Here is a 14,436-nt window from a genome sequence, read left to right on the forward strand (position 1 = left end):
CGAGGTTAACATTATTTTATTTTTTTCCCTAGTAACAAATGTTGTAACTTTATTTTATAACAAAAGCAGTCTTAAGGGGCTCTATATAAATACAGAACTCAACGCTAACGTGTTTATAGGCCTACTTTCCCTTCCAAACATTTCACTAGTCCCACTAAAAAAGTTAGTAAAAACATTTTAATTAGGCCATATTTATTTTATTTTATTTATTTAACCAGGTAAAATCAGTTGAGAACAAGTTCTCATTTACAACTGCGACCTGGCCAAGACAAAGCGAAACGGTGCGACGAAAACAGCAACACAGAGATAAACAAAGAAATAAGTAAACATTCATAAGCTTCTCCCATAGACAGTAAAAGGCTTCTACCTCAACTTTGTGCCTCCATGTCCCCCCGATTGCCTCGACAGTAAAAGATTGCCTGCGAGCTTCTCCTCCTGTCTATAAGGTAATGTCTCTATTGTGCGACAGAAAGTTGCATAGTGATGACGCAATCGTTAGCCTATTTTTCACAAAAACAGCATCTACTGGGCCATAATGTAAGATACAAGGTAATGGAGCGTTTTATGCATTTTCGTGTTTCTTTAGAAATAAATAAAGGACAAATGAAGTCTTTGGACGCCTCAGATGTAAAGTTATTCGCTGTCAAAGTGACGCCAAAATGAATGGGAGTCAATGGGATGCTAACAGCAGGTGAAGTTCTGCCACAATGGCGGCTCCCGCGAGACTTCAACTTCTGGCTGATGGATTACCCCCTTGGGTTTCAAACTCAACTTGATTCTGTCGAACCCTGGTGCGTTTGCGAGGAGATTACGTCATCGCAAACATACAACGGCGCATGACAGAAAACAGAACGCGGGTCAATATTGTGTTTTTTTTATTAATTCGCTGCTATTAAGCGCAGTTGAGTGAACAATACAGGTTTACCGTGAGTGTGTCACATAAGCTGGACTTCTGCTGCTTGCAACCGGATATTTGCATATTTATATTTATGCATATTTATACTAGACGTTGTAAGCTCCATATATGTTTATTTCGGGGAGGAGACGCATGTGCGCGCATTCTTCCGCTGACTGGGATTTATAAAGTGAATTTTGTGCAGGTTCTGGCGTAGGAACAGCTTTATAAGTCTGAATATTTTTTTGCGTACGCCATTTTTGGCTTTCGGGCGCACGTACACTTTTAGAAAGGATCCTACGCACAGTTTTATAAATGAGGCCCCTGGTCCGGGAAGACACGCAGAGAAAAGGGCGTGAGTTGCGGCGGACTTCTTCAGCCTGACGAGAAGTCGTGGTGCACTCCTGAGGTTGTCCTCTTCAGTCGGTAAGGTTGCAGTTTCTGAATTCAAGAAAAACAGTCTGACTTCCTTTTGGGAGAATGAAACCATGGCACATGGCGCTGGGCCTGGGGGCTTCAGTGGGGGGGAGGGTGAGTCTGGATGTTGGATGCTGGATGCCTCCACAGGAATGGCACTGGGATCAGGTCGTAGGTTATCAGCATCACCTGGATATTCCATGTTCTCCAAAGGAATGGCATTGGGATCAGCTGGTGGGTCATCAGCATCACCCTCCTGTAAGAAAACACAGATTCACAGAAGGTTAAAGTGATGAGAAGGATAGATGTTTCAGTTACACAAACACAAAAATATTGTGGTTTTCAGTTCTTCAATGTTTAACACACTATCATCTCCTGTCCTTCAGTAATACAACAATTGAAGTATTTTGATTTAAATATCACATTAAAAAATGTTTAAACTGTTATATTGGCGATTGCTAACAAAACACTGGCTCTCTGACAAAAGTTGCACTGTGTTTTTATATGAACTGTTATTTAGTTAATTTGTGAGTGTTAATTTGACTGCCTCACTGGTGAACTGTGGTGTTAAAGAAAGGACAAAAAATACTATTCACAGTTTACATTTATGTTTATATATAGAATTATTCTCATATTTCTTGTTAAATCATCTGATATGTAATTCTTACATCTTGTGGTACTTCTGCATGTCTCTTGTGGTGACGATAGTAAATCACAGCACCAGCAGCACCAACAACAACAGAAACCAGCAGAAGAACACTAACAACTATTCCTGCTACAGCTCCTGGAGACAGACCTGAACCTCGAACATCTACACACAGACAGACATTACTACTAGAGATTGACTGATAATCCATCCAGTATTTAACAATATCTTTGACTCATATTTACACATTTCTATATTAAACATACACCTTTCTGATCATCAGTTGTATGATATTGAATTAACTTATAAATGGCACCTTCTGTTATTTTTAACAACAGCCGTTAAAATCACAATATTCATTGGAAAACTGCATTTATATGTTAATAACATTAGTCAAAGTGTCAAACAGTTATTGGGTTGATTAAAAATATTGAACTGTTTTTCCTCAAAAGAAAATGCATTTAATGGCTGAATTATACACTCACCAATGACAGAAACACTGAATCTCTTCACTCTAGTGATGCTGAAGGTGCTGTTGATTATGCTGATCAGTAGTTTATAAAGTCCAGAGTGTGTGTTTCTGGTGTATGTGATGGTCAGAGATCCAGTCTGATTATCCAGCTTCAGTCTGTCTCTGAATCTCTCTTTACACTGATCATCTGTACAGATCTGACTCTGATCTCCAGTGATTTCAGCGATGAGAATATCATTAAAATACCACATCATCACATCACTTGGTTTTCTTTTTACACCAGGATCAAAAGCAACATATTCTCCCTCCTTCACTGACTTTCTCTTCACTTCATCTCGTTCAGCAGCAGAAACAACTGAAATACAAACCAACAGATGATTAAAGTTCTTTAGATGAAAACAACAAACATTTATTTCAAGTCAAGTAACATTTATTTATATTTAGCGCTTTTTACAATCCAGATTGCTTTACAAAAAGGTCAATGATGTTTGATTTTTATTTTAAAAAGGTATTTAGTTCATGTATATACACTGAACAAAATTATACATTTAACATTTAATTATTCATTTATTATATTACATTTCAACATTCACTAACTCACCATGAACAGAAACATTGAAGATATTTACACTGATTCTGCTGTTGATGATATTCACTTCATAAAGTCCAGAGTGTGTGTTTATGATGTTCATGATGGTCAGAGATGCAGTCTGATGATCCAGCTTCAGTCTGTCTCTGAATCTCTCAGTGCCTTCATTACACTGAACATCTGTACAGATCTTATTGAGATCTCCATTGATCTGAGCTATGGGAATGCCATTAAAATACCATTTAATATCATATTGTTGGTTTGTTTGAACACCAGTGTATAGAGTGACTGAATCTCCCTCCATCACTGACACTCCATCTGTATCAACACCGGACACACCTGGAGAAGAAATTAACAAATTCACAATATAGTTTAATCTGAATTTGAATAGTAATTTGAATCCCCCACATCAATAGTGTTTAACTACATTACATTTTAATTTGGAAGAAGCTTTTTTTAAACAAATGTGTTGCTTATTGTTAGTTAATACATTATCAAATGTTGACAAATGAGACCCTAATTAAAATGTTTCCCAAAAAATCAATGTGATGAAAAAATCTGTATGTCGGTATGGATCCAGCTCTTTTACCTATACTTTCTTCTGCCAAAGTTGTCTTCTCAAACTGGCATTGAAGTATTGATTTAAGTAAAATTTGATGACCGAACACCCTTTGAAAGCATATGGGTTGCAATGCAAAATTACAACACAATATGTTAAATGGCATTGCATTCTGTTTTTAAATTTACATTTTACATTCTAGCAACGTTTGGTGCTAAATTACTTAATTTACATTTGCCATGTCGTTGCTAAATTAAAATGAAAATGCATCACAGACATGATTAGAAATGTGTAACATGTTCAGGAAAAAACTGTGGCAAAATGATCATTCAAATGTTATATTTCTCACAATCAAGACAATTGCGATTCCATATTCATGAAATGTCCCGCAATGATTATTCAAAATACAATGTGCACATTGAAAATGCATTTCGAGCCGATCAATCTGTCAATCACTGTATCAGGGGCTCGGCAACAGATACACATGACATGTTATGGCTGTTACGTGTTTTGAGGTGTTGAAAAAATTACTGCGGCAGAGATAAATACCATAGGATAATACGAGTGTTAAATTCTTTAGCAGATGAAGAGGAGCGGGAACAGAGAAACGGTAATATTTCCGAAGATCTTCTTTTGCCACAGTTTTTGCTTGAACATGTTACAAATATCTAATCATTTCTTTAATGCATTTTCATTTTGCAACTTATAAAGCGTTTCAATATGCATATTAAACTAGTGTATGAAATGACAAATGTAAATTATGTAATTTCACCTTAATTTTTCACCAAAAGTTGCTAGAATATAAAATGTCAATTTAAAAACAGAATGCAATGCCATTTCACATATTGCATTGATATATTACATTTCAAATTGAATATTGCTACCCATATGCTTCCATATTAAGCACTGTTGTTAGATTATATTACAGGACGCTGATTTGCTAATTTTATGTCATATCTTGAATACGTTGAAGACGTATCTTGAATCTTCTATCTTGAAGAGAGAGAGAGAGAGAGAGAGAGAGAGAGAGAGAGAGAGAGAGAGAGAGAGAGAGAGAGAGAGAGAGAGAGAGAGAGGTTTTACAAAACTTTATTTAAAACAACACTTAATATTCAACAATTGACATTTGTATATAAGGGGAAAAAAGAAAAATATATATATAAATTTAAAAAAAAAAAGTAAATTCCAAAACCAGATTTCCATCGGAAACAACACACAAAGCATCAACACACACCACAGATCACAGAAACCCTTCTCATTATTTACAAGACTATAGTATGCAAATTCTATTTTTAGTCTACCAGCCACTAATTTCATAAACATCACTTCAACATTAATACAAGCTGCAATCCTTGATTTTTCCATGTTTTCCATATTGCCAATTTCTCAGTTCCTGTTAAATAATTTAACAGACACATCTTCCTTCTTTTTGAAAAATGATATTTCACACCCCCTATAAAAACTTCCTCTGAGAAATCTTCACCAAAAACTTGAAACAATCTATTAAGAACTTCAAAAAGACCTTCTAGTCTTTTACATTTTAAAAACAAATGTTCTAAATTTTCTTCTCCTCCACAAAACCTGCATCCCACCCCTACTGCTGGGTTCAGGTGTGCCACAAGTTTGTTTGTGGCTATTGCACCATGAATTATTCTCCATTGAAGATCGGCTGTTCTTTTCTCTACTGGAGGTTTAAACAGAGTTCTCCACCGGTCTCTTACGAGAAATTCTGGTTTCAACAAAACTGGCCACTTCGATATCTTTTGTCCTTTGAGTGAAGCTTGATTTAAAACTTTAACTGCACTGTATATTGCTTTCTTCGATGTTGTTTCAAACAAGTCCAGCTCTGGAGTTTTAAAAGACAAAATTGAACCTGTGGATTCGTCTTTGACCAACGACAGCAGCAACTCTAATTTTAGGAAAGTCCAGCTCATTGCTTATGTCTGGTGACCAGTAAAAAGTGTAACCTCAGACAAGTTCACCTTATCCAGTTCCATTAGAAACAGATGTTTGTCTAAATTAAGACCACCTGCCTTCTGCAGAATCATATTTGCAGTCTCAGTCTAAGTTAAATCCTTGTTATACAGGAATCTCTGTGCAGCTTGTAATCTGAAAGCACAGATCTTACTCCGCACATCCACGAGGCCTTGACCTCCCTCATAACAGGGGAGGGTAGAGCGCCGCTGCTCGAATCCAATGCTCTCCACTCCAAAAAAAGTCCACAAATATTCTCTGTATTCTGCAAATCAAATCTTCAGGTGGTTCCATTACAATGAGTCTATGCCATAAGGTTGAGGCAGCCAGATTATTCACAACCAGAACTCTTCCTCTGTATGACATCAATGGTAATAGCGATTTCCATTTAAACAATCGGGCAGACACCTTTTCCAGCAGTCCCTCCCAATTTTTGTTCTCAAATTGTTTATTGCCTAAAAACCCCCCTAGCATTTTCAGCCCATCTCTTTCCCACAACAATCCACCAGGTAATTTTGGAGTTCCTTTCTCACTTTTCCATTGACCAATAATGAGTCCCTTACTTTTTCCCCAATTGACTCTTGCTGATGATGCCTTTTCATACTTTTCCATTGTTTCAGTTAAAAAATTAACATAATTTTGATTTGAAATAAAAACAGTAACATCATCAGCATAAGCTGATATCGAAATTCCATGCATGGTATTGATTCCACTGAGACCCCTTCTTAGCCTGCACAACAATGGCTCAATAACAAGGCTATATAGTTGTCCAGACAGTGGACAGCCTTGCCTGATCCCTTTTAACACAGGCACTGGTGCACTCAATCCTCCACCAGCTTTCACAATCACAAAAACTTCAGAATATAACAGTTGAATATATGAGATCAAATTCTTCCCAAACCCAAAACTTTTCAAAACCTCAAAAAGTTATGTATGGTTGACTCTATCGAAAGCTTTCTCTTGATCTAATGAAAGCACACCCAGGTCAACATTACTGAACTGATTAAAATCAATGACATCTCTTAACAAAAAAAGATTATCCACAATAGGGATACAATATGTTTGATCTCTGTGAACTAATAATTCTAAAACATGTTTCAATCTATTTGCTAAGCATTTTGAAATTATTTTATAGTCCATGCAAAGTAAAGAGACAGGTCTCCAATTCTTTAAAAGGCACAAATCCCCCTTTTTTTGGGAGCAAAAGAAAGGACTGCTCTTCGACAACTTAAAGGAAGCAGCTTATTTCTTATACTATCCAGTAAAACTTCATACAAGTCATTTCCTAGTACGTTCCAAAATACCTGATAAAACTCTGCAGGCAAACCATCGATTCCTGGAGAACGTCCATTGGATAACTGTCTCATTGCCTCAGTTATCTCTTGAAAAGTAATTTGTCCATCCAAGGCTTTTTTTCTGATCATTTGTCAGCTTCGGTAGGTCACTCAACAAATCAAAAACACATTCAGGATCACAAGTCTCAGCATCATACAAGTCCGTATAAAAATTTACAGCCAGTTTCCTTATTTCCACTGGGTCAGAGGTTATGACCCCATCAGGCCGCCGAAGATGATACATTTGCTTATGCTGGACGCTTTTCTTTTCAAGGTTAAAAAAATATGAGGATGGAGCATCCATGTCCTTAATGGAACAAATTCTTGCTCGTATAAATGCTCCTTTCACTTGTTCTTGTAGTAATGAGCAAAGTTCTTTCTTTTTATTCAAATATTCATTTTTTATATTTCCATCATCATTATTTATCACAATAATACTCTCCAAAACTTGAATATCCCTTTGAAGTTTTTGCATTGCTGCTTTCACCATAGATGTAGAATGTGAACTATAATTCTGACAAAATATTCTTATGTTTGCTTTACCAACCTCCCACCACATAAGCACATTTTCAAAAGAAAGCTTTTTTAGCTTCCAATCATTCCAAAAAAAATTAGAATTCTCACAAAATAAAGCATTATTATCATCTTGCAACATCTTAGTCTTAAAATGGCAAAAATAATTTGGTCTTAAATTCCTTTTTATATTCAAAGCAAATAGTATCAACTGGTGATTTGAAAAACCAACAGGTAGAATAGAAACATTCGTAATTTTACCATCCCATACTTTACCAATATAAAATCTATCTAATCGAGCTCCACTAACTCTGTTGTTAGATACTTTGAGCCAGGTATACTGTTTAATTCTAGGGTTTCTTCTTCTCCAAATATCCATTAATTCAAACTCTTTAAAGATTTTTGACAATACAACACTTGATTCATGATGGGGTTCTTCTCCATTTCTATCAATAATAAAATCAATAGTACAATTCCAGTCACCTCCAATGATATTATAAACATTGTCGTCAATTTTTTGAATAGCACTCCTTAACTTTAAAAAAGACCTCACACGCTCAGGTCCATTTATTGGGTGCATATACATTTATCAATGCAAAAACAGATCCTTCATATTGCATTTTTACCAACAACATTCTTCCCTTTACAATTTCTTCAACAACCAGAATATTAATATTCATGTCTTTAGAAAATAAAATTGCTATGCCCGCACTATTATTTGTCCCATGACTTAACACACTTGCTCCTTCCCACCATCTTCTCCATTCAGATTCATTATCTAAATTGGTGTGTGTTTCTTGTAAGAAAGCTATATTTATTTTCTTTACACTAAATAACTCTGATACCATTCATTGCTAGTTTATTACCATCTACCCCCATTCATATTTAAAGAGCCCAAGCTCAACAGCTCCATAAAAGAAAGAAAATATGAAAGGGATAGAAAAAGAACAAAAAGACAGAGAAAAAAACACCCCATGTGACTTAACCATTTGATTTGTTTTGTAACGTATTCGCTTTGTCCTTTCTTAGCTTTGTTAACATTTTCTTCAATCTGAACCTTTGTTTACTAAACACCTCATAACTAACATTTCTCTGCAAAAGTTTCACTGTATGAATGAATTTGTTTTCATCAGGAAAAAAATCTTTAACTTCAACGGTTCTACCAAAGGTAAATCCAGAAAGTTGTTTATAGCCTGTACTGTATACACATCGTCCACACTCCCACACTGTGATCCAATGTCAGATACATCCGAGAAATCATCATCATCTCTCACCCCCAAATCAGCATCAGTAGGCTACACATTTCCACAGAATTAGACATTTCAGACTTCTCATTAGAAACCCTTTCAACACTAACCGTAGCAGCATCCTCATTCGTTGCACTATTTTCATCCAGTTCAGAAACATCATGATTTCTACCGAGATCAACCATTTCATGAACGTTCTCAGTCTGACTTTCAGTCACTCCATCAATCTCGTTGTCCCTCTGTGATTCAGCTTGAGGCTGCACGTCCTCAGAAACTGCCCTAACACTCTCACCATCAGCACAGAGCCATGTATTGAGAGAGTTGCGACACGCTTTGATGTCGCCGCAAGGCTGTCACGTGGTTCATGGAAGCCCCAATAGTTCCAAAACAGACGCGGGCTGTCATGTTCTTCAATGGACAGACAGCAGCGATTGCATTATTAAACGGTAAATATAAAATAAAACGCACACCAAAGTACGTTTTAAGCTTTTATTGCGTTTGATTAATGTCAGTGTTGCATTTGGAGAGGCAGGGTGACAACTTAGATGTTTTTTAGGCAATATTTTTGGAGGGAAAAGCTTGTGTTCATGTTTTTTTTTTCAAATTGGTTCGCATTGGTATTGCACTGGCTTTAGCGGCTCTAACTTAACTTTTCCATGTCATTCATCTGATGATGGACGTCTCATGATATTTATTTTAGCACAACTGGGATGTAGGTTATTGATTCCCGTGATCTTGCTTATAAATTCCGATTCAGCCATTAGCCTACCGTGATCACGCAAAGACCCGTGGACCGGTGGCCCGTTCAGGGTAACAATCACGACAACCAACATAAAATATAAATAATTACGCTGTGCATGTACAAATGAATGATTTAGGAGGGATATAGACTGCTCCCATGACGTAGCAATGATCATATTTACAGTAATGTTCGGTAAATTTTAACTGTTAGAGTATCTTTTCTATTTTGAATGTACTTTATTTTGTATAGTGCTATGGACCATTTAATATGTATGTCCTGAATAAAGATATGATGATGATGATGAGTTAATGAGTAAAATATTTGTTCCTAAATCCATAACTGTTGGGATTCAATTCAGTGGCTAATGTAGCCCTTCATCCTACCCTGTTCATAGACTAAACCATTCATCAGAAAACACACACAAATACATTTATACGAGTTACTATGTACTGCCCCCCCCCCACACACACACATATATATATATATATATATATAATGTATGCCTATATACATTACACAAACACATGCATAACCCTAAACCATTTAAATAAATAGTGTGTGTGTATGTATATCTAATTATATATATATATATATATAGTACATCTAATATTATATACACACAACACACACACACATATATATATATATGAAGAGTTCAGATGCAAAAGCCTCTAAATGCCATTTGAAATTTTCTTCTAAAATGATCATTTTTATCAAGCTCGTATATTTAAGTTATGTAATTTCACTTAAATGACAATTAATAGGTAATCTTTATTGCCATTTAAGTGAAATTACTGAACTTAAATATACAAGCTTGATAAAAATGGTCATTTTAGAAGAAAATTTCAAATGGCACTTAGAGGCTTTTGCATCTGAACTCTTCATATATATATATATATATATATATATATATATATATATATGTGTGTGCCAGATTGCTGTCTGGGTATATATATATATATATATATATATATATATATATATTAGGGATGTCCCGATACCACTTTTTCACTTCCGATACCGATGCCGCACCTTTGGCTTTTGCCGATACCGATATTAGTCCGATATTTTTTTTCCGTGGTCCGACGTGCCGTATACGGCCCACAGGGTGGTTTATAGGTTTAACTTTGTGAAAGACAAAACAAAACAAACACAAAAGTAAACATAATACATATCTTTGGAAAGCTGAGAAACTCGTGATTCGAACGACGTAAACCATTTTAAGATACAATCAACACAGCGGGCACAATCTGTCTCTTTGTCAGACCACCAACAGCCAAAACAAACCAACACAAACTGGAAGAAACTCACCAATTAGCCATCTGTTAGTCCACATTCCAACAAAAATGGTTTGGTTTCACTTTAAAGCGTCCATACAATACAATTTGAAGAAGTTTTTAGTCCAAAACAATTGTATATATGAATAAACATCCATGGAATGTAAATAGTAGCATTTCGCGTTAGCCGACAGCGCTATCACAACTTCGACGCACTAATGCTACGTTCACACCGGACGCGAATAGGGCGTCAGGCGCGAATGATTTCAATGTTAAGTCAATGCAAGAAAAATTCCTGCGGCGCGAATGAGGCGTGGAGCGCGGTGCGGAAGACGCGAATACGCCTCATTCGCACGTCAAGTTGGCGCGAATTGAGCGTTGTGCATTCACGAGAGGTCGGCTAATGTGTGTAAAAGTAAAAAAATACAGTAATTTCATTAATTTACTAGCGAGCGTACTTCACCCACATGGAAAAAACCTATATAAACATATATGTTTTAATATAGGTTTTGATATATGTTTTTAATATATGTGACATATATAAAATTGGCCGTTTTCCTATATTATATGTACATATATGCACATATATGTACATATATACGTGCATATATGTACACATATATACGCACCTATATAGGTACATGTATGCACACATATATGTACACATATAGGTGCATATATGTACACATATAGGTGCATATATTTGTGCATATATGAACCTATATATGTACATGTATGCATGCATATATGTACACATATAGGTGCATATATACATGCATACATGTACCTATATATGTACATGTATGTACGCATGTGCACATATAGGTGCATTTATACATGCACCAACATGTTTACCTATATTAGAATAATTATTAAAATCCATAGCTACTAGGCAACATAAATAATAGTCCAAAATGTATGCATTTAGATTATTTATTTACTTAAGATCAAATAGTACAAAAACAAAAATAAGACAAAAAAACTGGATAGAAAAAAAATCTTTTTGATCTTCTCAGCTCCATGAGCTTTGAATTGATAGACGTGCCCATCTCCCCTCGGCTGGCTGACGGACACTTCTTCAATGTAGCATCTAGAGAAGACAATAATAATAATAATAATAATAATAAGAAGAAGAAGAAGAAGAAGAATATAGTACTTCATCAGGAACCCAAAGTGCTTACAGTACAGATGTGATCGGACACATATTTTTTGATAAAAGGTTGATCATTTTAAAAAATGCGTCATGTAAACATGTCAATTGGAAGATTCTGAAGATTCTGAAAAATCTGAAACGTGGCTTAAGAAAAGGAAAGTTAGGATCAAGAACTGAGCAAGCGATGAATTAGTATTATAGGTTCCAAGTAGATATAGTAACAATAATCCCTTATACAGTCTCAATTGATGCCTCATAAACATTGATACAAGTAGGCTATGGTTAAAGTGGTGAACTTATAAAATCCTAATGCGTTGAGAAGGGAAAACAAAACTTTTATACATTTACTCACCAATAATGATGCCTTTTTAATTTGGTCAAGGGCGACCAGCTGCTCCCCATCCCCTCTGGTTGGCTTCCCACCTTAAAGTAAAATTTCAAAATTATTATAAAAGGGGGTTAAAATGAAGCTAGTGAAAGCAATACTTTTTTTATATACACATCACATTTTCTTGAGGTGCAAGGAAATACAAAAATGGCAAGTAAAAAAGCGATGGTATGCCCGCACACAAACATAATTTATTCCACAGAATATTAATTGTTTTTTACGGACAGAAGAGATTAGGAGAATGTTTTGTACCATTCAGGTTGTTTTTCAGCAAAGTCTCCAGATCAAATGTGCCCAGCAGCAGATTCCACACCATGGCAGTAGCAGAGGTGGCAAGGAGGGCTGCTTTCCACACTTCTGCCTGGCAAAACACCCCAGAGCCCTTTAAAACTTCAATCTGAAAAATAATTTATTCATTTATTGGCATTGTTTCATATTGATTCTTATGCTTAGCTTCCCAATAGTTTATATGTTTTTATGTATGAATGCAGATTAATGATAAAGAAACAAAATAATAATATTACACAAAATAATAATATGAAACAAATTAATAATTGCCCTAAATGTTCTTAAAGGAGAGGAGGAGGAGGATAGGGTGTCGGGGTGGGGATGGGGATATTTATTAATAAATAAATAAAAATTCAAGGGGGTTACTCACCGGTTGCACTTTTCAAAAGAGGAGGAACCTAAATCCTCAACAGGACTCCTTTCAGTCTTGTTCATAGAAGAAAAATAAAAGTTATTCTCTTCAATAAATTGAAGTGCAAATAACTTAAATCAAATAATTAACACTATCAATCAGCCCAACATCACAAGTCTCTACAGCTCTGCTAGAGAAACAATTTTAAAAAGCAAAATCAGAGGAACTTACCTTTTTGAGCAATAATGGCGAGGTAACTTTTCATTTGAGGTAATTCTAGAAAGAGGTTATATAAAGAAAAAAAAAAAACAATTACAATCACTTAATCAAAATAGTAATGCCCTAACGTTAATGTTTACTGTTTGAAAGACATTTCCTGCAACTGTAAAGGCAAGCCCATTGATACGGCTCTTTCTTTCACCAATTTCGACCAAATTCAAACTCCACAGGTATTTTTTTTTTCTGGAGCCGATTGCCTTCTTGAGCCGTTGGCAGAGAAGTATCATTTATTCTCATGACGTTATGTTCTCTAGGCCATGACTTTTGTTAACCCTCTACGAATTCCTCCAGAAAGAAACAAATAAATACACGTTAATTCTAAATTGAATCTTATCAACGGCTAAGTTATTTTAGCACCCACAGTAACGTTACGTTACCTCACCAGCTAACAACATAGGAAGTGTATGGGCTGAAACAGGTGTGTTTGGCAAAAAATAAATGCTAAGTTTATACTTCTCTGCCACCGCAATTTCCACCCTGCAAATAAATATAAAATTAGGAATACTTACGATTGGTGATAAGTAGGACTTAGAGGATCTCCAATGCTGAAATCGCAATTTTTACTCCCAGCCGTTATCTTCCGGCGCGAAACTTGACTTCATCTCATCGGATACGGATACGGAACGTCAAGCGTTAGGCGGGTGACGTCATCAACTACGGGGCGCTGTAGCGGCCAATCGGCAGTGCAGCAGCATTCGAATTTATTAACCACAGTGAATTGCTCAGATAGATGGTGGGATGATGATGATGATTATTTGAATGTACGTTCTATTCACTTTTTTTTTTTTTGCTACATTTTGACTGTAATGACCTTTCAGCCAGAAAAAAAAACTGCATTCAGACAATACAGAAAACATTGCAATTTGCATTGCATTTGGTGGATGTATCGGTGAATGTGTGGATGTGTGTGGGAAAGTGACTTGAAATTGGAAAAAGGGCTTTTTGGTAAAATGAAAATACAACAAACCCTTTTGTTATACATTTCCTTCTTTTCCACTAAGTCATTCTGATATGTATATAAATATTTATTTATTTATTTGAGCAATATATTGACATATACATACACTCTAAAAATGCTTTGGGTCAAACATGGACAAACCCAAATGTTGGGTTAAAAATGCAATTAAAAAAATGTACAGTTGAAAAGGTGAAAGTGAAAGTTGAATTTGGGTTAAAATTTGAAATTACATTTTTAACCAAACATTTGGGTTTGTCCATATTTCACCCAAATTTGGGTTCAAACAACCCAGCATTGTTTAGAGTGGATGAGCTACAAATGACCAGATCCTGCCATGAGCTACAGTATAGGAT

General features: G+C 35.7%; 2 protein-coding genes and 1 long non-coding RNA gene across 6 annotated transcripts in view; all 3 read right to left on the reverse strand.

Annotated features, from left to right (window-relative positions):
* Positions 1–3,707, reverse strand: LOC120486768 (uncharacterized). 2 transcript variants are annotated; one of them, XM_089121049.1, is made up of 4 exons: positions 3,032–3,707; positions 2,444–2,785; positions 1,981–2,114; positions 1–1,568 (listed from the first exon to the last, which is right to left on the reverse strand). In XM_089121049.1, the coding sequence occupies exons 1-4, from the start codon at positions 3,321–3,323 to the stop codon at positions 1,029–1,031; spliced, it is 1,308 nt and encodes a 435-aa protein (XP_088977175.1). In that variant the 5' UTR covers positions 3,324–3,707; the 3' UTR covers positions 1–1,028. The 2 variants fall into 2 exon arrangements, with proteins under 2 accessions (XP_088977175.1, XP_088977172.1); XM_089121046.1 differs by having other exon boundaries at positions 1,981–2,123; positions 3,032–3,705.
* Positions 1,510–14,436, reverse strand: part of LOC120486561 (uncharacterized) — a 68,544-nt gene continuing 55,617 nt past the window's right edge. Inside the window, exon 5 of the mRNA XM_089121334.1 lies at positions 1,510–1,568. Coding sequence (XP_088977460.1) covers positions 1,567–1,568 — 2 coding nt within the window. The 3' untranslated portion in view covers positions 1,510–1,566. The remainder of the gene's footprint in view (positions 1,569–14,436) is intronic.
* Positions 11,585–13,763, reverse strand: LOC120486651 (uncharacterized). Of its 3 annotated transcripts, none has more exons than XR_005624219.2 (6): positions 13,635–13,763; positions 13,078–13,122; positions 12,865–12,920; positions 12,459–12,567; positions 12,171–12,241; positions 11,585–11,755 (listed from the first exon to the last, which is right to left on the reverse strand). It is a non-coding gene; the product is annotated as an uncharacterized LOC120486651 (long non-coding RNA). The 3 variants fall into 3 exon arrangements; XR_005624220.2 differs by having other exon boundaries at positions 12,459–12,603; XR_005624221.2 differs by lacking the exon at positions 12,865–12,920.

Source organism: Pimephales promelas, chromosome 2 (assembly GCF_988280905.1).
Source record: "Pimephales promelas chromosome 2, fPimPro1.hap1.1, whole genome shotgun sequence".
Taxonomy (NCBI): domain Eukaryota; kingdom Metazoa; phylum Chordata; class Actinopteri; order Cypriniformes; family Leuciscidae; genus Pimephales; species Pimephales promelas.